Here is a 21,135-nt window from a genome sequence, read left to right as displayed (position 1 = left end):
AATCTGAATTCTGAAACATCTGATCTAGACAGGTGTGAGATCGAGCTTTAGCCTTAAATTATATTTTCGGAGCTATTTTTGGCCAGCCACAACCGAGCTTTACATATATAGCATAACGCTCGAATTCAATTCAGCGCAATCTATATTCACAAACTGGATTTGATAAAATTCAATATGAACACGAGCAAAGTAAAATGAGTTTATAGATGATGATGACATTGATCATCATCGATGATGAGTTTATAGATGTTGAAGTGTATTGATGATGATGTCAGGGGCAATCTAGTATAAATGCGAGAGTGCGGGGTTTTTTAGTTTCAAGTCCGACCACAGAGAAACTCGCCTTAAAAACGCTCAAAAGGTACTTTGCCTTTTTAAGCGCGCGATCCTCCTTCAAAACTGAAATTACTAGTTCAGTGTCTTTTGAAAAAACTCAAGGTAGCTCGGCCAAAAATGGATGTTATAAAACAGTACTAAAAGGGGACCCTTTAGGTGATGAATGAGTTGAATTCCCGAAAGAGATACCTCCCCGTAAATCGGCCCTCGATGGTATTGGATTTCAGTGTAATTCACTTGAAGGAAAAGTACCTCGAAGTTCATAGAGATGGGAGGTCTGGTCCACTTCTTTCTGTCCTTGGAGTCCATGAACTCGACGTCTGCAGTCAGGGTTGCGTCTTTACTCCCGCCCATCCTTTTGATCCTACAAGCACAATTTTTTCAGCATAGAAACTTCATAGAGTTTTTGTTTGAAAACAATTATAATTAATTTTGCTATTAATTTATCCATCAATTTAAAGCTTGCATTTTACACAAAATGGCCTCAAACAGTGTCAAAAGAACTGTCGGATCTACTTAACAATCTCCCCCTTTCAAGAAAGGGGGGATTCTTTAATAAATACAATAGCGGGGGGGGATTGTTAAGAAGATCCCCAGGTATCTACTTAAAAATCTCCCCCCCCCCTTTCAAGAAAGGGGGGAAGATTCTTTAGTAGATACGATAGGGGGAGATTGTTAAGTAGATCCGAACTGTCTTAGTTAATTTCGTTTTAAAACAATGAATGCTCTTGAAGTGAATGACTACTACTCACTTCCAGGAGATGATGTTCTCTCCTGACTTGTACTTGGCACGTCCCTTCATGCAGATAAGCTGCACATTCGTCGCATTGGGCGGAATCGGAATCTTCACCTACATAGAAATCAATTTCGAATTCAAGCTGTTAATGTTGCATATTTAGAAAAGCTGTTCAAAGCTAAAATTCAAAAATCGAGCTGTCAAAAATTGCGCAAAAATCTAGAGCATTTTTTTGCATTAATTAGCATAAAAAAATTGGTTACTCGGAAATTTAATCCAATCGATATCAGCTCCTACATCTATTCTTTTGCCTTGGAAAAACTTAATCTCTAACTTGAGACTTTAAAACTGCTTACTTGCTATATTATTATACCATATTTTTTCGCTATAACTAAACTTGTCCCTTACCTCAATCTTCTGTGCCTGAATTGCCGGTTTGAAGTTGGACTTCAGAATCACTTTATAATCCATCGCGTGCTTCTTGTCTCTTTCAGTGACCATAGGGTGCACTCTAAAAGGGAGTGCAATGTCATTCGTAGTCCTGTACTTCATTAACTCGTACTCTCCGTCTGGGGGTATGAAACTGATCGCTCTTTCCGACTCGAATTTAGATAGCTTCACGCACTGGTGGAAAGTGCAGTCGTCTATGGCTATGCTGGACTTGTTGGCAGTTCTAAACAAGCATTAACGTTAATAAATATATAAATAATACTCCAATATAGCTAAACGTTACATTCAATACGACACAGCTTTTTTCGTTAAATGCGTCGTCCTATTCATTTGAAGTTTCTTGAGACACGAAGACAATCTTGAGGCATAAACAAAACTATAACATATACATAACTGACAGACACCGGAACAAAGATAGCGGATGAACTGATGATTAACCTCAGATTGTAATTCCCAAGCATTCCCTGGGAGGATGAGGGGGACTAAATATAAAACCTGTATCATTAACTCACCCTTTAGTGTCGTCTGGTTTGGCTTGGTTGTTCTGTTTTTCCATAGTGATCTTGTCGTTCAGTCCGAATTTGCACTCGGGCATTCCAGAGAGAAAGCTCTTCATCACCACCCGACCAGCCACGTGCGAACTCAACACTTGACCTGGATCACAATTGAATGCATTTAGTTGAGACATACAAAAAGAGAAGCAATGTCACAAAAGGTCACAACTTTGAGAATTAAGTAGTGCATGAAGTAAACTTTAGAACTAAGATTGAAAACATATTCATTGTATTATAAGTCAATTTTACATGCTATTAAGACAGTTTTTTCCAAAACATTATGCTGGCAGATGAATTGTTGGTCAAAAATTCTAAAGTTTCGCTTTATTGCCAAATGATTTGACTTTGCTATTCAACTTGAATCTGCCACCTATTGTGATATATTCACCTAAAAAGAGAGCTTCTTTGTTTTCTTACTTGGATGTAATTTGCACATAAAATGCAATCGATGATTCCTTGATTTTTTTTTCAATAAATTGCCTTATTACGTGTCAGAAAACCAATTAATTTTCTCCCTCTCAGGTGTAACTGGTTTCCGAATCAAGTCCGATTGAACTGAGTGACCTTGTGCGGACATGAGTAGATTGACGTTCTCCAGGACATCCAGGAACAGTTCGTTTCTCCTGTACTTGATGCCCTCTCTCCTCCACGCAATCTGCCCTGTCACCTGAGACGTGATCTGAGTCGACTCCTCTCGCGTCTAAACACATCGGACAAACTTTCCAGAACCTCAATTCACAGAAAAAGGATTAACATGCGAGCAGCTGCTTTCCTTGCGGAAAACAGTTATTGTCTCCCAGATTTAGACAAATATCCAACCAAGCATTGTTGTGCCTGGAAACTCAAATCTAGCGCCAAAATAAAGCTCGCTTTTTGTGGTCAAATTTTTCTTAAAATTCTCCAAAAATGACATTTGCGGGTTAATCATCAAACTATTTTGTAGGAACCCCCAAAATCAATTAAGCACAGCAACTGGATATCATTGTTGTTCCGACCATTGAGACAGTAGGGCAACAAGTTAGTCATCGGATGTGCTTAGTTTTTTTCTTGTTTTTTCCACGCATCAGGTACCAGAAATAACCAACACACAGAGGCGAAGTTGTATTCGCATACGCAAGCAAAAATATGACCGATAACGCTACGGGAAAAACTGAATGAGTTCAACTTTTGAGTCTAAAAAATTTCTTAAGTGACGCACGCCAATACTCGAACGACATTTAGAATCTTTCAAAAAATTAACGCAGTCGAGAAAAACCGGTTTTAAGTTATTACTTTTCAGTAACGTTTGTTAGATGCAAATAAAGAAGAACAATGCGGTTACTCCGAATCGCAGAGGAGCTATCAATAGGCCTAAACAGTCCTGTCGAGGATAGTCCATTTGTACTATCCTCCCACAATCCAGACTGTGTTATTTTGTTAAGCAAAGCTTTTTTCCTACTCAAGGCCATTTTTGCGTCTAAAACTTTCACGTTGTACCACTATTACAGCCGAAAATGTTCAGGCAGTCGTGGAGTTGAAGCTAGAGGTCAAATGAGAGCTCGTCCTCGCACACTGTCATGGCATGGGATCGAATACACGATCTGACTATTTCAATGTGAACGCCTTACCACTATGCTAAGTGCCTCAAAATCGTTTCTTTTTTAAGCCCCTTAGCTTTACTCCAGACAAACATGTTTTCGAAGCTTCATTAACATTATCTTGTCAATAAAAAAATTTTCATAAAAACTTCAAAAAGGTCTGCAAAAACTAGAAATAAATTTCTCAATATTTTACATTCTAATTCCATTTCCACCTTTTTATTCTAAGGTAACTTTAGTCGAATACAATTGATTAACTTGATTTCTAAATCTCCTTTTTCCTGTTATCACAACGCCAACAGAAAATGGCACAAATTGGAAAAAAAATATGATAGTTTTTATACATTTGATCGGAACTTTCTGTGCTACTTGCACAGCAACCGTACATACAAATGCATTTACCACAATAATAATCGCAATGGGTGAAGTGACATGTGAAAACAAAACCCTTTCAGCCATGATTCGAGCGACATTGAAAAAAGCTGTTAGTGTCGATAAAAACCGGTAAGAAATTTTTTGAGTTTGTCTAAATTCGCGCAAAAAATGAGAGCGAGCAGGTCAATTTTAGAAAAATAGGCCATGAAACTTTTGCTCCAGTGCAGTGAATTCAGGAAGTTTTTTAGCGTCATCTTTGGAAAAAAAAACATTTTAAAAACTGCAAAATTGAAAAAATATATATTCTGAAACTCAAATATATTTCTGATTTTTCTTTGTTTTTTCTTGTCGTTTGGAGACTGAAACCGGTGCTCGATTTGCCTGATTTACTGTGACTGTCAGATTCTTTCACCACATGATGCACAAAAAAACATACTAATTTGAAAAAAAAACCAGGAAAAAACCAGGAATAACTTCTAAAGTTTAATTCATGAAATGTGTTTTTGTAAGATTTTGGTAGAAAAAATCTGAGCTACTTGCACAGCAACCTATTCTTCTTCATTTCTGGATTTGCTCGAAGTTATCCGAAAAAAAATTTCGTCGCAGCAACACGTTTTTTTTTCAATCCCGAATTGTAAAACGAAATGACAGGCAGGTAGCATTCAAACTCGGTTTCAATTTCAAAAACTGTAATTAGTTGCGAACAAATACAAACCGTAGTCTTGATGCCTTGCTGTGTAATGAACGTTTTCAATATTCCACTGTCTGTATTCTGAGGATACCCGTAATCCAGCACTTCATCTAGCAACTCATAAATCAACACAAAGTTGTTCTTAATGTTGTCTTCTGTGATCTTCCCAAAGTATGACGTCATGAGCAGTTTGAACTTGTGGATGAACTCAAACACTAGAGCACCATTGACGTTCTGTTTTGTAACAGCTGCAATCCAGATATTGCCTGCAATGAAAAAAACACTGAGAATCGACTTCGTATTTAGATTTTACACAACCATTATACAACCACTACCCCAGTCTAATTATGACTTAAAAACGAGAAAAATGATTTTTATAAGTCTATAATTTACTGATCGGCTAGAATCGAAGGACTAACTCAATTCAAAAAACTTTTGCTGACTATAACGATTCCTCCTCCCCCCCCCCCCCCCACGCTTTACCTTTATTATGGGCAACTAGTGATGTTGCAAGGTTCTATATAACGCACCAAGCAATTCTATCACAGTAATCTTTCAGGTAGGTACTCCAATTTCTAGACTTTAATAACTAACTTAAGGATTAAAAACGTCTAAGTAATCTGAGAAGCCCAATTTCTCTGACCTAGTCTGGTGTGGAAGAAAGTGGTGCGTGCGATGCTGTTGACGGGAGACTTGACCTGCTGTCGCGCATGGATAACGTGCACTCGGAACGCATCTACTGCACTGCGGCTGAAAAACTAACTAACTCATCAACCCATTAAACGCTTCAAACACATTTCGCTCATTTGTTATACGCCAATTTTTAAAGTAATCATGATACTTTTACATTGATTTGCACTTTATCCGCGAGTCTTAAAAAAACTGTTCTTCTTGTTTTTTCATGCAAGACAAGACGTGCCTAGCAGCAAATGCAGGTGCACTCCGCTTTCTCGGAAAAAAAGATTTGAGTATATGCTTAATAGTGCAGTTTACGAACTAGACTTCTCAGCGTAATTTCACCATTGAACCGCTCCTATCTTAACTCATTCGTTCATATTCAGATTAATGAACTTGGAAATCGCCAAATTTATACCACACTGTGTTTCAACTCACCCGATGTCATTTCGGAACATTCGTGAGATGAGGATCTCCCCCTTGTGGTTGTACACAAACACCCCGCCGATCATTCCGAACTGAAAGCAAACTCGGTAAATTAAAAACAAAATAAACATAAATAATAGCCAACTTGTGCTTCCAATCGTTAACAATAGCTAACCTGTGCTAATTATAAGCAACTCGTTTTCACCCAGTTTTTCAACATAAAGTAAGTTTAAACTCTCAGCTTAAAATACAAAAACCTACCTGGTAACTCGAATACTAAGATTACATGGCTGCTTTTGATCATTTCACTTACTTAAAAACATTGGTTAAAATGAAAATATACTTCTATTCTTCTAGTTATACGAGATAGGCTGTGATAAAGAAATAGAGAGAGTTAACAGTTCAGCATATTAAAAAGTGTCACATATTATATTAAATCACCCCGTTCAGCGTGGGAGAATCCTTTATGGCAAGAGGGCGAAAGACAAAAATATATTAGCCAATCAGAATCCAACTGTCGCAAATATGAGCGAAGAAGTATCAAAGCAGTCAGAATTTAAATCAGTTTAAAGATACTTAATCGGCTGAAATTTTTCGGCTTTTGGTTCTTCTGCCATGAAAGTAGACCCCGTTGACATCACAACTAATCTATACATCTAGTGGACACATTAGACAGGAAGCAATATAGCAGTTCAGCAACAACAGAGGTAGGAACATACGCAAAGTCGGTTCGCTTAAAATAAGCCTAGTTTTTATCACGATGAAGCAATACTGAGCTGACAAGAATTTTACTTGTTCGCTTTCGATCACAAATTTACAGGCACTTGAGATATACATTTAGAGGTACATTTTGCTACTTACAACAAAAAAACTCCAATGAATGATTTTTTTGTAAACTTGTTACACCTTTCAAATTAGCATTTAACATGTTTTGTTTCATTGTCAATCGACAGATAACTACACTTTTAAAATTTTTTGTTAAGTAGCAAGTTTTCAGAGTTTTTTTACACAAATTAGAGCTTTTCACTTATCGCCAGCACCGGAATCAGCACCTCCGATTCTTGTCTCTTTCAACAAACTTGGCAACTCTTGATCTTTGAAAGCCTTTTCTGCGTCTGCTTTCAACTGATTGTACAATACTGGATCCAAAATTGACAATTCATTTTTGCATCTTTCACAAAACGCCTCGAGAGACTTAAATGCGCCAGGGATATCAATGGCCAAGTCAACAATTTCTTCAAAAACTCGCTTCAACCCACTTTCAAATTGGGTCAATGTAACTAGATTGGAATTTGTAAGCTCCCCTAGAAGCTTAAAATTCGCTTCAATTGTTGCATTTTGTTTCGAAAATATAGCACATGATGTCGCGCTGACAATTGAGTTTTCTTCCAGGCACTTGACAATGATTTCATACACAATCTCGTGGTGGAAATGTGGAATTCCCAGCTCATGCAACAAATAAGTCACGTTGTCAAAGTCGTACGAATCTTGATATTCTACAATCATGGTCTTGATTTTCTTTACCAAGTGTTTCACTGGTTTACGATCAACAGCATTCCAGATGCTGTCCAAACGTACTAACCCGTGTTTCATTGTAATCAAGCCATGGGCAATATGCAATGCCTCTTTCGCTTTCGCTGAAAGATTTTCATCTGCGTGTTGGTTAACAAACTTAGGGGCCAGACAATCATCAGCTACGCATCTGGCCATGAACTTGCCCAGCATTGACTGCGCTTCAGGGCAGTCCAGACTAATATCATCAAGTTCAGCTAAAAACTCGTTAAACACCTGTTCAATGTCTTTGTCTAAAAGTACGTGATATCCGTACAAATCTGATATGAGAACTGATACAGCCTCCAATTTGGAGTTTGAGGTTGTATCAAATGCGAGGTAAAGGGCTTCCTTCGCAAACAAGTAATACATAGTACCAACTATGTTCATCTCTGATGCTGAATCTGCGACATCATCTGTATCACCGTGTTCAAAATATTCCACTATGATATCCTTTATGAGCGGTTTTGCTTCCTCTGCGGACAGCATGACCTCGATTCCTACAATTTTTACATCCTTGCCTTCGTTTTCGCTGTCATAATTTGGATCATTTTTGTCAACAGACGATTCCTCGCAAAGGTCCATAGCTCCTCCGGGCTTACCCCAAGTACCTTTACCTCCAGCACCTCCTTTCTTTGGCATGCCTCGGCCCTTTCCTGTTCGAGAACGCCTTTGATTTTTCTCGAGATCACGCTTACTCGAAAGTAGTTCTGCTCGGACGTTCTGATCATGAATTGATCGAGAAGCCATGTTGTCGGTTGAACTTTTATTCGGTATCTCAGTAGGTTTGCTAGTATCAATCTGAATTCTCCGCTTGTTTCGCTCCTTAACCCGCTCTTTGTGTGGCAGCTGCTTCGAAGCTTTCGAATCCATCCTTTCCTGAAAAACGGGTTGATGATAAAAGAAATCAAACATGGTCGGTTGCGCTGCAGGTAGCACAATCTTTCGTTGAGTAATCATCAATGCAAAATAGTAATTGGCAGCTAGATAGGAATTGACATTAAGCTTCAACTATTGAACATTTTTTTTATTTTTCGGAAACGTGTCATAAAAACATGTCGTAACCTTGAACGCTTTCAAGAACAATCTGGACAAATTGTGCCATTCTGCCAGATGGCACAGCGCAACCTTCCGACGAAGCACGAATCAGAGAGAAAAGGCCTTAACAGCAAAAAAGTGTTTGAAAGGAGGGTCGAAGTATTCTGAAATATTCTATTTTCAAAATTTCGATTTTCAAGTTGATATTTCTCAGAAATACGAAAAACGGCCATTTTGACCAAGAAAGCTGAAAAAATAAGAACAACGACAAATATTGTGAAAAACAGTCGTGCAAGAGACGGAGAATACGAAGCCTCTCATCGTGGCAGCAACGCACGATAAGACCCTTATCAGCGGATATTAGTGGAGAAGGAAGCTTCGGTGGGGGAGGAATATTCCACGGAACCCTCCCGGGACGCAAATTAGAAGAGATAAGAGCGTTATCGCAGGAATATTACGGGAGCGGAGGCTTGGTCCCCCAGAGACTGTTTTATGTGAAGGGACTGTATAAAACTGACTGTATAGCTACTTGGATGTCGTGAAACTTTAAATTGACACCGGTATAGTTTGATATTTTAGAATATGAGCAGCTAGAATGAGGAAAGGGTCAATCCATCTCCAATGGATTTAATATAGAACTGTCACACAAAAACATGTTAAAATAGGTTGTTCGAGCCGTGTTTTTAATGACAATCACGTAGTCTGAGGATCCGAGACTCAGCTATGTGGTTGTGTTCGCATTTAAACGAAAGCTGATCAAAAGTCGTTTGACTGATGGCCTAAAAATAGTAACTTTTTACTTAGCCCTAAACAGACCAGAAAATCAACTGGCAAGGTCGAGACGGTGAAAAACGAGTAGGATTAAGGTAACTGACGCCTGCCAGTCGTTAATAGGTACTTTTTCTACGCTCCGTCGCTGTGTAGTATTTGGGCGAATGTTACATAGACGTTTTTATGGCGCTCCTGTGTGGGCCTGTCAAAAGCATAAGACCATCATGATCAGCAAGCGTTTCAGCGACGAACCCTCCGCTCCGGTCGTAAGCCCGAGGTAGAGGCCTTAATGACCTTCGTTGTACTGGGGGGAAGGTGCGTACCCTCCGTCCAGTACTATTTAGCTTTTTAACTTAGTTAACACCGAAAATTCCGGGGGCCAGAGGGTTAGGTGGGAAATCTAAAGCCCGCTTGTCCTGAGGTCCCAGGACCAAAAACAATTAAAGAGAAAGCGTAAAACCAAACAAAAATAGTGTATAACCAAGAAAAAGCCAAAAATAAATTTATTTGAAAACAAAAAAGTACAAAAAACAGTAAAAAATCCAAAAAAGACCAAAAACAGTAAAAAACATAAAGTGACAGTTTATATGTTATTTCCGGACGAGATGTGATCTGACCTTCCTATTTGTTGTTGTTTCAGATTGATTTATATCGTTTCTGATAGAAAGATTGTGTGTTTTGGTGAAGGGTTGGATACCCTCCCTCGAGTGTAATTTGAGTGTTTAAGCACGTTAATGGTGATTTTGCCGGTGACCGGAGCGTAGAGCGGCAAGCTGATCAACGTGTTCCATACTCAACAGGGACATCAGGGACAACATCCGCAACGACTGTTGGGTATCGTTGAAGCAATTTTAGTATCGTTCGGGTACTATTTCATTAAAACTTAAGTGGTGGGGGGCACGATTGGCGCGGTCCGATTGTACCCTCCATCGATTACAAATTTCCGAGTTAAGGGTCTTAATTCGGGTATTTTGGTGCAAAGGAGGGTATAGTACTATTCATTAACGACTACTAATAGGTTATTATCCTTATTACATATTACTTATCTCCTCAATTAGACCCAAAAAACACCCAATTTTGTCGAAAATCATCGATTTTCGATCAAACTGTAGACCCCCAAATTTTTGGATATCCGAGCTTTTCCGAACAACAAAAAGCTTTTATATAGGGAGTAGCTACGTAGTTCGATCCCCCTAACTAAAGAAACCGCGTGAGAAAAGACTCATTAGAAGTTGGAAAAAACCAAATCTTTTCGGTCAAAATTTCGATAATTTTCTGAATTTTGTCAATGTGTTTTGGGGATCGAGTTTTTAAGTTTTTAGAGTTAGAGCAATAAAATTTTTTGCGTTAGGAGCGTGGTAGCATAACGTGCTCGGTTATTAGAGAAATTCTTGAGTAACTCCCCGATTGGCTCCTTGGATAGAGCTAACGACTTAAGGATTGGAAAAGGAAGGAACCGGAGGGTCCGAATTTGATAGTTATTGGCCAAATTTTTGTCTCCAAACCAATTTTGATCCGGTTTTTTGCACTGTTCCAGTGCCGTACAGGGCTACTATGCTCGTTTCAATTATTTTTAGGCACTTTCGATAGGAATTGCGGAAAAAGTTTCTCAGAACCTATATAGGTGGTAAAAAAAGGCCATTTGGACAAACACGTTTTTGGCAATTTCTCAAAGACTAGTCATCCGATCGGGGTAATTTTGGTACCATAAGTCGACGTTTTGGACCACTTTTCCGGACCGCAACCGTTTTTGGGTTGATAATCTCGGAAAAGAAAAATTTTTAGAATTTGTTGTTTCGGAGGGTCCAAATTACAGGTAACCCTCCGAGCGGCGGAAAATTTTATCAAAACACCTTTTTATCCAACTGGGAAGGTTGACCGTGTCAACCAACCTAGTTTTAAGTCAGGTAGACCGCTTTTGGAGACTTTATTGCGGTAACATAACCTTTTTTCTTGATTTTTGGGGAACCCTCTGAGGTAACCCTCTGGAGTCAGCTAAGGTCCTTAGCAACCCTCCTTAGTGGAAAATTTCCACGAGGTTATCCAAAGAAGTTGAGACAGCCCTCCCATAGAGAATTAAGCTTGTTTTGACGCTTCCTGAAGTTAATTGAAGGCCCTTCTGAGTGAGGCTCAGAAATTTGAAAATTTTGGAGGTACCCTCCGAAGTAACCCTCCGGAGCATATTAAGCATCTTATTGACCCTCCTTAGTAAATTTAGGGGGACCCTCCGAAGTGACTTGGGTGATTAAGGTACCCTCCGAAGTAGGCTAAGTAACTTAACAACCCTCCGAAGTAACCCTTCGGAGTGTCTTAAACCTTCTAAACAACCTTCCTTGTTAGAAACTTGAGGAAATCTTCCGTGGCGATTTGGGAAACGGAAAATATCCATTTAATCGTAATCATATTAGGATATTAGGCGCTTATTAGGATCATAAGAGCCCATTTTGACCCGGAAATTCGTGATCAATTTTGGATTCTAGATCGGGTGTATCAGAAGTACCCGAACAAAAAATTTTTTTTGATTGTGATTTTGGTTGTGCGGTTGCCTTGAGCTAATTAATAGGAAAGTTCGGGCAATCCGGGAACAAATAAAAGAAGACCTCGGTGAGTGTATTAAGCAAATACACACTCACTTGAGAATAAAAGTTGTTCCCTGCTCTCGTGCACTTGGAGCGTTCCGGGTGTGGGGGAGCTTTTACATAGACTTTAGAAGTTTTCGATCAGAGATTGCCTTGAGCCACTTGATAGGACAGCTCGGGCAATCGCGGGGCACCTAACAGAAGACCTCGGTGGGTGTATTAGGCAAATACACACCCGCTTGAGAAGACTGTGTCCTGGGCTTTGTTCTTTCGGATCGATCCGATTGGGGGAAGTCTTTTTCTTTAAGACTAAGTTTTATTGATCTGTTTCTGAATCATCACTGCTTTTTATCAAAGATTGTTTAATTTTAACAAAGCAGTGACTTGATAAATTGTGTGGCGGTAAATTGATACTGACAAAAGGTCGCTGTCACCTGTAGGATATTCTTACCTGATTATCTATTGTGTTTTGTGTGTTGATTATATCTTGTGAAAATCTTGTGATACTGTTATACTATACGACAGGGTTGAGTTAGCATTATATCAATACTGAGCAGGCCCTGTGTGTGTGTGTAACTCTAGCTGAGTCACCAAGATTGTCATTGAGAAACCTAAGAGATTGATACTGACTTTTCGACTTACAAATATTGTTTTATTGTGTCACAAAGTATGCAGCGCAGGGACTCGTTAGGATCGACTACTAAGATTCCCAGGCTGAGCAAGGGCAGCACGCAAAAATTTAAAACTTGGCGTAGCCAGTCCTCGTTTAGCAGCGCTTCCGACGTGTTTGCTGAAAACGAATCGACTAAAGGTCAACCTGATCTTTCAGTGAGCGGAATGAGATTGAGGAGCGAGAAAAACCTCGATGGCGATCAAAGGCGGAGCGCCGAAGCCGGAACCGCAAGCGAAACGCTTGTGGACCCCTTTGACGAGGGAGAACAAACGCTCATTCGACCCGACTTTGAGCCGAGCGAGGACCTCGATTGGGAGGAAGTCGAGAGGACAGAGGAGAGAAGTCGAGGCCTGGCTGGACGAATACAGTCCCGCCGGAGGCAGATGCCACCCCGGAGACAAGGTTGCCAACTGTGCCACAAGTCAGTTCAGTACCAGATCTGACTACAGTCTCACAGGATGTCCAAATCGGAGACTAAAAGTCACAGGTGGAGGGGAGAATACTCACATTCGGCTAGTACCCACTCATCTCTGGCCAAGCAGAGCAACAACGCGATGATGTCGAGTATAAGCCCGAGTGAAGAACAAACGGGTTCGAAGGCCAAGAAGAGTTGGAAGTCTTTGTACGACGAACGCATGGCGTCACTACCAACTGTAGGTTTGACTTCCAGTGATGACTACCCGGAGATAGCCCATCCGGATGTGAACTTCACACCGTGCCCAAGGAACGATATGAGCAGGAAGGCGTCGTCAACCTCGCCGACCAGGCCCATGTCAGATGGGATAACGATGGGAGCGTCATCAACCTTCGACAGATTAATGACGTCGATGAGCAAGCAAAAAGGCGGTGCGTCATCAAGCACCAGGCTGCAGCCGCAGTTGACCTCATCTTCTCTGGGACTAACCCCGTCATTTGGGGCCACTGGCGACATAAATGACATGTTCGCTGGCGTAATGAATGGTCTAGATGAACTGAGGCGGGACATGACTAAAAGAATAGATCAGGTTGATGAGAGAGCTCACAAAGGTCAAGAAAACCTGAGAGACGAACTAACGCATGTGAAGTCGCAGGCGAGGGTTGATCAGGCTCAGTTGATTCGCAACACCGATCAATGCCTGGCGGAGAGCCTGGCACAGGCAAACAAGGAGTCATACGAAAGAGAGGCTAGGATGACCAGGGAGATCGAACGATTGTTGAACGATCATGATAGTACGTACGCCCACACGATGACTAGCCTGGAGAAAAGATTAGATGCAAAATCTGACTTAATGATGCGGAAGCTTGACGCGATCCTGAATGGGAGCAATTGGCAGGAGCGTTCCAACCCAAGGGAGCGCTCACGCCATGCAAATGATGGAGATGGTACGGGCAGCAATGCCAGAGCCCATCAAGGCTCGAGAACGAACTACGAACCCAGAAACAAGGAGCGGCCAAGGGCAGCCCCGTCGAGGCCTGGCTGGACGAATACAGTCCCGCCGGAGGCAGATGCCACCCCGGAGACAAGGTTGCCAACTGTGCCACAAGTCAGTTCAGTACCAGATCTGACTACAGTCTCACAGGACACAACGATGTATGCCTCGATGTTTGAGCCTCTGAACAGATCTCTCGAAACATTCATCACCAAGCTCTCGAAGTCAACCGAGAGGGGAGAGAGGTCAAGAAGGACACTGAAAAGCCGAAGTCATATAAAGACGAGTCAGACGGCTGCATTGATACTTGGATAGAGGTGATGAAGTTACATTTTGAGGAAGAGAATCTCTCCAAGAAACAAGAGTGCAGCGCGCTGACGAGCAATCTGGAGGGTACTGCATTAAGTTGTGTAATGGCGAAAAGAGCCAATGAGAGAGACAGCGCTCGCAAGATATTCGACATCCTGCTGAACCGTTTCGGCTCTGGAGTACAAGGGCACCAGGCTATGGCGAAGTTCGAAAAGAGGCGTCAAAGAGATGACGAATCCATAGATAAATTCTTGGACGACCTTGAATTGCTTAGGAGGAGAAGCAACCCAGATGAGAAAATATCCGAGCGAAACTTGGCGATTGCTTCGAAGTTCATGGACGGAGTAAGGAGTGAGGAGTTGAAGACGATGTTGGCCACTCACTTCACCCTTTCGCTTGACCAGGTACCCACGCCCGACGACTTGCGTATGAAGTTACGCGAGTATTTACTCATAAAACCGAGGGCGCAAAACCGTTACAGCAATTATGGTAACTATAGCGGGACAAACTTTGGTGCGAATTCCAGTTGGTACAAACCTCGCGATGACTTGGATAAGAGGAGGTCGTGTGCGAATTGTGGTTCGATGGACCATCACGTTTCCGCGTGTTCTGCATACAAACAGAACATGAAGGCCATAGGCTACTTTCTCGAGGACGCCGACGCGACCGACGAGGATCATGAAGAGTACGTCAGAGGGCTCATCATGAAATATGGTCCGAGGTGTTTCTTCTGTAATTTGGAGGGACACTTCAAGTCGGATTGTACTCAATTTTGGGATGCAGTAGCGGACGCGAAACATCCCCGCTACGAAGAGGCGCTTTCGGGTGTCAAGGCCAGTCGAGCACGTCTGATGAACGAGTTTGAATCTCGGAGAAAGGAGACGACACCGAGCACCTTCACGACCAAAAAGGTTAAGACATGGCCTGACGAGGTGGTAGCCTCGAACCTCGAAGCAGAGTCGTCTTGCCCACTCAAGGTGGATTACGGCCTGGCGGCAAGGACAGCGCTGCAGAATGTCAAACAGGACCTAGCCACGAAAGAAGTGGAGCAATGGGTAAGGTCGGAGCTGGAGAGCACAGATCTTCGGGAAAGTTTTAATGTTCTGGGTAAAACGACAAAAGTAGAAGACAAAGAGGAACCCAGGAAACAGGGACTAAAACTGAACGTTATATCTGGTAAGACTTTCGGCATGACGAAGGAGAGGACCAAAATAATGTCCATCATCTCAGTCGCAGGGCACCAGGTGGTCAAGAACTTGAGTGAACCATCCGAGATTACACTAGTCCACCTGGACATCTATGCCGACTACCTGAAGGAGAAAGATCCCAAACTGGACTCCAGGGCAGTGCGAGCGCTGCTCACAACGGGAGGTCCGAGGCTGATGAACGTGGACGGACATTATATCGATGTCCATGGCCCTTACCCGATCCTAATGAATGTGGATGGCATCAATATCTACACGAAAGCTCACATAACTGATGCGAACGATCAGATTGGCCGGATATACATTTGTCAAGAGGAGCTGAAGGTTAGACGGATCGGACACAACGCGATGCTCGAACAAGATGGGGTGCATATAGGTTGCGAGGCCGATCTGGCCGCACACATTCTGGACGTGCAAGGCAGACAACTTTCAGTAAAGGGACTGCTAGACACGGGAGCAGTGGTTAGTGTCATGCCAGTCAAAACTTGGACCGACATGGGTTTCGAGAGGTCGGATCTCATACCGACAAACATCAGGTTGGCAGCGGCCAATCAGGGAGCGATCTATGTGACTGGACGAACCCCGATCATTTCTCGGAGGAAGACATCTTTGGATGAGCTTCCTAGTAGTGGAGAATTCGGACGAATCCGATCAGTTCATCTTAGGAAGGGATTTCGTTCGCAACTTTGACGTCACGATCGATCTCAATGACGGGTTGATTAGGATCAAGGATCCTGAGAGAAAGTATGAAAAGAGACCCCTTAATAAGATCTTAATTAACCAGGCCAAGATGCCGATTTTTCTGGATCAAAAAGTTAGATTAAAACCAAACCAAGCCGTAGTAGCGACGTTTAGGATGAGGAACTTGAATGAACTCAGCAATGACAGACATGTGTTTCTGGTACCAAATCCAAACAGTAAAAGCTCGGATATTTTAGGAAGAAGCTTCTCACTCACTCAGAGCGGACTATGTGTGAGTGTGTTATTGAACACAGAAGCAACAACAGTGACAATACAGAGGGGAAAGAAACTTGGCTACGCTTTGCCTCTGAACACAGACTTTCAGAATGTGGAGAACTTGAAAAAGTTTGATGTAACTAAATGTCCATTGCATGCGAACCAAGAATGTATAATGAGGAGAGTGAATGAATTGAAATCTTCTAGGAAATTGTTTTCAATGAAGTCGGAAACAGATGATGGGCTGTCTAGTTGTTCCAACTTTCCTGAGAGGCCGACGGAAGCAGAGTTAGCAGCGAATAAACCTGTCTTACCTGAGATAGAACATCTGAAGGGTAAAATATCAGACAAGGAACTAGATTCCCTCAGAGCGGTGCTAAATCGGAACGCAGACGTTTTTTCGAAGCATAAGGCCGACATAGGTTGTTGTAATTTTGTAGAACACGAGATTGAGATAGAAGAGGGCGCGGTACCTCATAGGGGGGGGGGGGCGAGAAGAATGACCCCAAACAAGTCAGAAGCGTGTAGGAAGGAGATCGAGATGTTAATGGAGTACGACATGATCGAGCCGTCGAAGTCCCCATGGGCTTGTGGCGTGGTCATGGCGAAAAAGAAAGGGGGACAACTCAGATTTTGTTGTGATTTCCGTTATCTGAACGCAGTAACTATAAAGGACGCATACCTGATTCCCCGCATCGATGAGAGCCTATCCAAGCTGGGAGACGCGAAGTTCTTCACGACGTTAGATTTGGGCTCTGCGTTCTGGCAAGTGCCACTCAGAAAGCAAGATCGAGAGAAAACAGGCTTCGCGTGTGAGCTGGGATTGTTCCGGTGGAAGAGGATGCCATTCGGATTGTGCAACGCGACGGCCACATTCCAGCGACTGATGGCCCAGGCACTCACGAGCGTCACTAAGAAATACGGGAATCTCATCATGTGTTATGTCGATGATGTCGTGATTGCAACACCAACCTTAGAAGACCACATAGATAGGTTGGAGGAGGTGTTTTCTTGCATGAAGCAGGCGGGTCTGAAATGTAAACCCTCTAAGTGTGAATTCCTCAGGGATTCCATAAAGTATCTGGGCCGCCTGGTTGACAAACATGGAGTGAGACCAGATCCCGAAGCGGTTGAAGCGGTGCTGACCTGGAAGGCACCTAAGACAGATACACAGCTGATGAGTTTTTTGGGATTCGCTAATTATTATCGAGAGTTCATCAAGGGGTATGCTGACAAAATATACCCCATGCAGAGGTTGATGAGAAACAAGGGCAAAAAGTTCACCTGGACTGATGAGGCGCAAGTTTCATTTGAAAACATCAAACTTGAACTTTGCGAGGCACCGGTTCTCGGCATGCCGACAGAGAAGGGGATGTTCGTGCTGGACACGGATGCATCAGTAGTTGCGATATCGGGCATACTTCACCAGGAGCAGGAGTGGAACGGGAGAACGGTTCTTCGTCCGATAGCCTACGGGAGTAAAGTCCTGAGTGATACTGAAATGAAGTACGGCGCACCAAAAGCGGAGATGTTTGCGGTGATCACTTTCGTGGAAAAATACAGGGCCTACTTGGGGAGTGCTCCCTTCAAGATACGTGTGGATAATCGTGCCCTTGCCTGGCTGAAAACCTATTCGATGGACCAAAGTTATATTGGTCGTTGGATCGTGCGCCTGGATGGATACCACATGATCATAGAGCACCGTACCCGTGACAAGCATCAGAACGCAGATAGCCTCAGTAAAAAGACAGAATTTTATGAGCGCCTCGAGGATAAACAGGCTAACCAATCAGAGATCAAAGACGGGCTTTCCTTTCTGGACAAAGAAACCTACGACAAACTGCCACTTACTAGGTGGTTAGACAAGTCAGGGCATCCTATACCCGGACACCCTGACCTTCCTGAGACGGCCGCGGAGATAAAGCTTTTAGCCAGAGGCGAGCCCGTTCCGTTGGATCTGCTAGTTCGATCCAACTTGGTGCAGCAAGAACTTTATTGAACAGGACGGTGAACGTGGCGCCGGACGTCATGGGAAAGCTCCGTGACTTGTTGGACAGGGAAGTGGATAGGCATGATCGTGAATGGATGGAGACCATGCAGCGGTTGACTGTCACCGAGAGAACAGAGAAGAGGCCAGTGTCCATTCGCAGCCGAGGCGTTGAACGGGATTGCAGGTTGATTGTCAACCAGCTGGTGAGCTCGATGCCGAAGGAGGTCTTGTTGAGAACTTCGTTCACTGAATATGGAACACTGAATCAGAACCAAACTACTGAGGAAGTCAGGATCAGGTCGAAATCTAGCTTCACGAGGAGAGTGCATTTCACGGATGCAAAAGAAGAATACGAGCCGAGCCCAGATTGTTCGTCCGTGGGCGAGACAATGTCCGGGGAGTCTGATACCTTCGAGCCAGTCAAGGACGACTCGTCTGAGGAGTCAGACACCTTTGAGCCCGTGCAGGACGACTTGTCCGGGGAGAGGTTGACGAGACCACCTAGGGACAGAATTTTGTCCGGGGAGTCGAGAAACATCTCAGACAACTTGGAATATGATGGGGAGGAATCAGTCGACTCAAGTGTTGACTCGAGGCCCCCGTCCTGGGACAACACGTCTGAAACAACTTCCAATTCCGATATGTCAGAGATCGCAATCCACTCCTTATTGGTAGACTGGAAGCAGCGTGGGCTGGACCGAGAAACACATCAGGATCCAGACAGCGACAGATACACCTCAGATGAAGAGGGCACTGTGGTAGATAATGCCGCAGACGAGCTCGAGCTGATAGCAGTTTCGAAACGCCCAACCAGATTGCTGCCACATGGTACGGTCGTCCGTACCAATCTGAAACCATCTGTGCAGGAAGCAACGCCTTTGAAAAAGATATAGTGTGTCAAGTTGATGGACGATGCTCATGCTCCGGAGATAATGAGTGGGCAAATGAACGTGGTAAAGACGTATTTGAAAGCCAGGTACAGGCTGTCGGATCTCCTAAGGGCTCAACGAAATGATAGAATGACGAGCAGTCTGAAGAGATGGATCGAGAATGGAGCACCTGACAAGGGAGACTTGGAAGAAGACAGCTACAAGATCTTGAAGCAATTCTACCTGAAGCGAAACGACTTGTTGTACCTGAATAAGGACGGAATCGTTGCCTGCAAGCAAAAAGAGGAGGACAAGGTCCTCTATAAATACAATTCAATAGTGTTACCACAGTTGTACCAGACCGAATTGCTCTTTCGCTCACATGATCAGATGGGCCATCAAGGCGTGGACAAAGTGTATAACAGGATACAGAAACGATTCGAATGGCCGGGATTGAAGAAGGCTTGTGAGAAGTGGATCGCCGGATGCCTGTCATGTCAGCAGGCGAAGGATTTCAGGAAACTAAGGTTCCCCCTACAGTCAATAGAGTCGTCAGGTTTCAACGAAGTGGTGCAAATTGATCATCAGAAAATCTGCATGACAGCAACGGGCTATAATCAGGTGCCGGTAATGATCGACCATTTTACGAAGTATGCGGAAGCAGCACCCTGCATGACAGCATCGGCGGAAGAAACATGTGATCATTTGATAAATGTGTGGATAGCGAGGCATGGCTGCCCCATCACGTTCCAATCGGACAATGGCAAAGCATTCGTGGGTGATCTCACGAAGGAGTTGATGAAAAGGTCGCAGGTAGCGCAGGCCCACTCGACCACTTATCACCCGCAAACGAATGGCCTAGTATCCATGCTGAGAGTCTACTGCTCGCGTTACATGGATGACTGGGAAAGCACTTGCCGCAAGTGATGGGTGCTTACAACAGCACGGAGCATTCCACCACCGGAATAAGTCCGCACATGATGTTAACGGGTCATGAAAAAGCGCTCCCGTTGACGTTTTTCTACCCTGAATATGAGGGGAAGAGGACAGCACCGCAGACGTACGTGCGGGATGTTATTAGAAGACAGCAGGACCTCAATGACTTATGCAGGAGGAATACGCAACAGGCACAAATTAGACAAAAAAGGAGGTTTGATAAAAGGACAGCTGATGCGAAAGCCTACTCAGTTGGCGACTACGTTTGGGTGTTCCAGGAAGTGGTTCCACCAAAAGGAACCAAGAAATTATTTAAAAAATGGCGTGGTCCATTTCACATAACAGAAGTGCACCAATGAGGTCGTTTTTATCGATTGAGCACTGGAAGAGCAGCTCATTATGAAAACATCAAACCACACAATGCCTCGTCAGAGGATTGGTGCATCCCAGCGGACATGCAAGAGGGAGACTATTTGATAGTGGATCCTGCTTGTGAAGTGAATGAAAGGGGTATTCGCGACAAGAACGACGGGAATGAGGTGGTGGACGATTGCGATCTACCACTGGATCTCGAGTTGACCGAGCGAGCAGAGGTGGACGATGAAACTCTACCTTATGCCGAAGAAGGTTGGGACTGCCCGGAACAAACCGAAATTGACAAAGGAATACAGCCTGACTTTCCTCTCACTATGGAAACACGCCAGAGCAAGAGAGGAAAAAACGAGAAGAAATACAATCCGTACGGCGAGGATTTCGTCGTAGACAGGATAGTTGTAAGTGATGTCATGGACTCGCTAGTGGGACTGGACGAAGTGGCGATGCTAGAAGAAATCGACTTGATGAATGATATGGATCAAGATTGGATCGATGACCGATCAGAACCGGAAGTAGAGTTCGAACCAGAAGCGGAACAGACTCATGAGCAAGAACTAACGAACTTGCGCGTACTCAAATGGCTCCATGATCTGCCGACAGATCCAAAAGAGACGATCCTGACGATTCAGGACGTCGATAAAGACGGCATCAAA

General features: G+C 43.3%; 2 protein-coding genes across 3 annotated transcripts in view; both read right to left on the bottom strand.

The window, feature by feature from the left end:
• The window catches only part of LOC134854484 (AP-2 complex subunit mu-like), a 193,351-nt gene that overhangs the window by 942 nt on the left and 171,274 nt on the right, over nucleotides 1-21,135 (bottom strand). The window contains exons 2-9 of one of the 2 annotated variants that reach the window (XM_063870748.1): nucleotides 5,833-5,909; nucleotides 5,363-5,469; nucleotides 4,744-4,985; nucleotides 2,641-2,776; nucleotides 2,035-2,176; nucleotides 1,481-1,745; nucleotides 1,089-1,186; nucleotides 589-700 (exon numbers count right to left, since the gene is read on the bottom strand). In XM_063870748.1, coding sequence (XP_063726818.1) covers nucleotides 589-700; nucleotides 1,089-1,186; nucleotides 1,481-1,745; nucleotides 2,035-2,176; nucleotides 2,641-2,776; nucleotides 4,744-4,985; nucleotides 5,363-5,469; nucleotides 5,833-5,906 — 1,176 coding nt within the window. In that variant the 5' untranslated portion in view covers nucleotides 5,907-5,909. Of the gene's footprint in view, nucleotides 1-588; nucleotides 701-1,088; nucleotides 1,187-1,480; nucleotides 1,746-2,034; nucleotides 2,177-2,640; nucleotides 2,777-4,743; nucleotides 4,986-5,362; nucleotides 5,470-5,832; nucleotides 5,915-21,135 lie in introns of both variants that reach the window. The other variant, XM_063870747.1, reaches the window with a different exon arrangement.
• Nucleotides 6,147-8,323, bottom strand: LOC134853979 (programmed cell death protein 4-like). The gene has a single exon (XM_063870012.1). The coding sequence runs from the start codon at nucleotides 8,284-8,286 to the stop codon at nucleotides 6,844-6,846; it is 1,443 nt and encodes a 480-aa protein (XP_063726082.1). The 5' UTR covers nucleotides 8,287-8,323; the 3' UTR covers nucleotides 6,147-6,843.

This window comes from Symsagittifera roscoffensis, chromosome 9 (genome assembly GCF_963678635.1).
Source record: "Symsagittifera roscoffensis chromosome 9, txSymRosc1.1, whole genome shotgun sequence".
Taxonomy (NCBI): domain Eukaryota; kingdom Metazoa; phylum Xenacoelomorpha; order Acoela; family Convolutidae; genus Symsagittifera; species Symsagittifera roscoffensis.
This window is presented reverse-complemented; position numbering and strand designations above follow the sequence as displayed.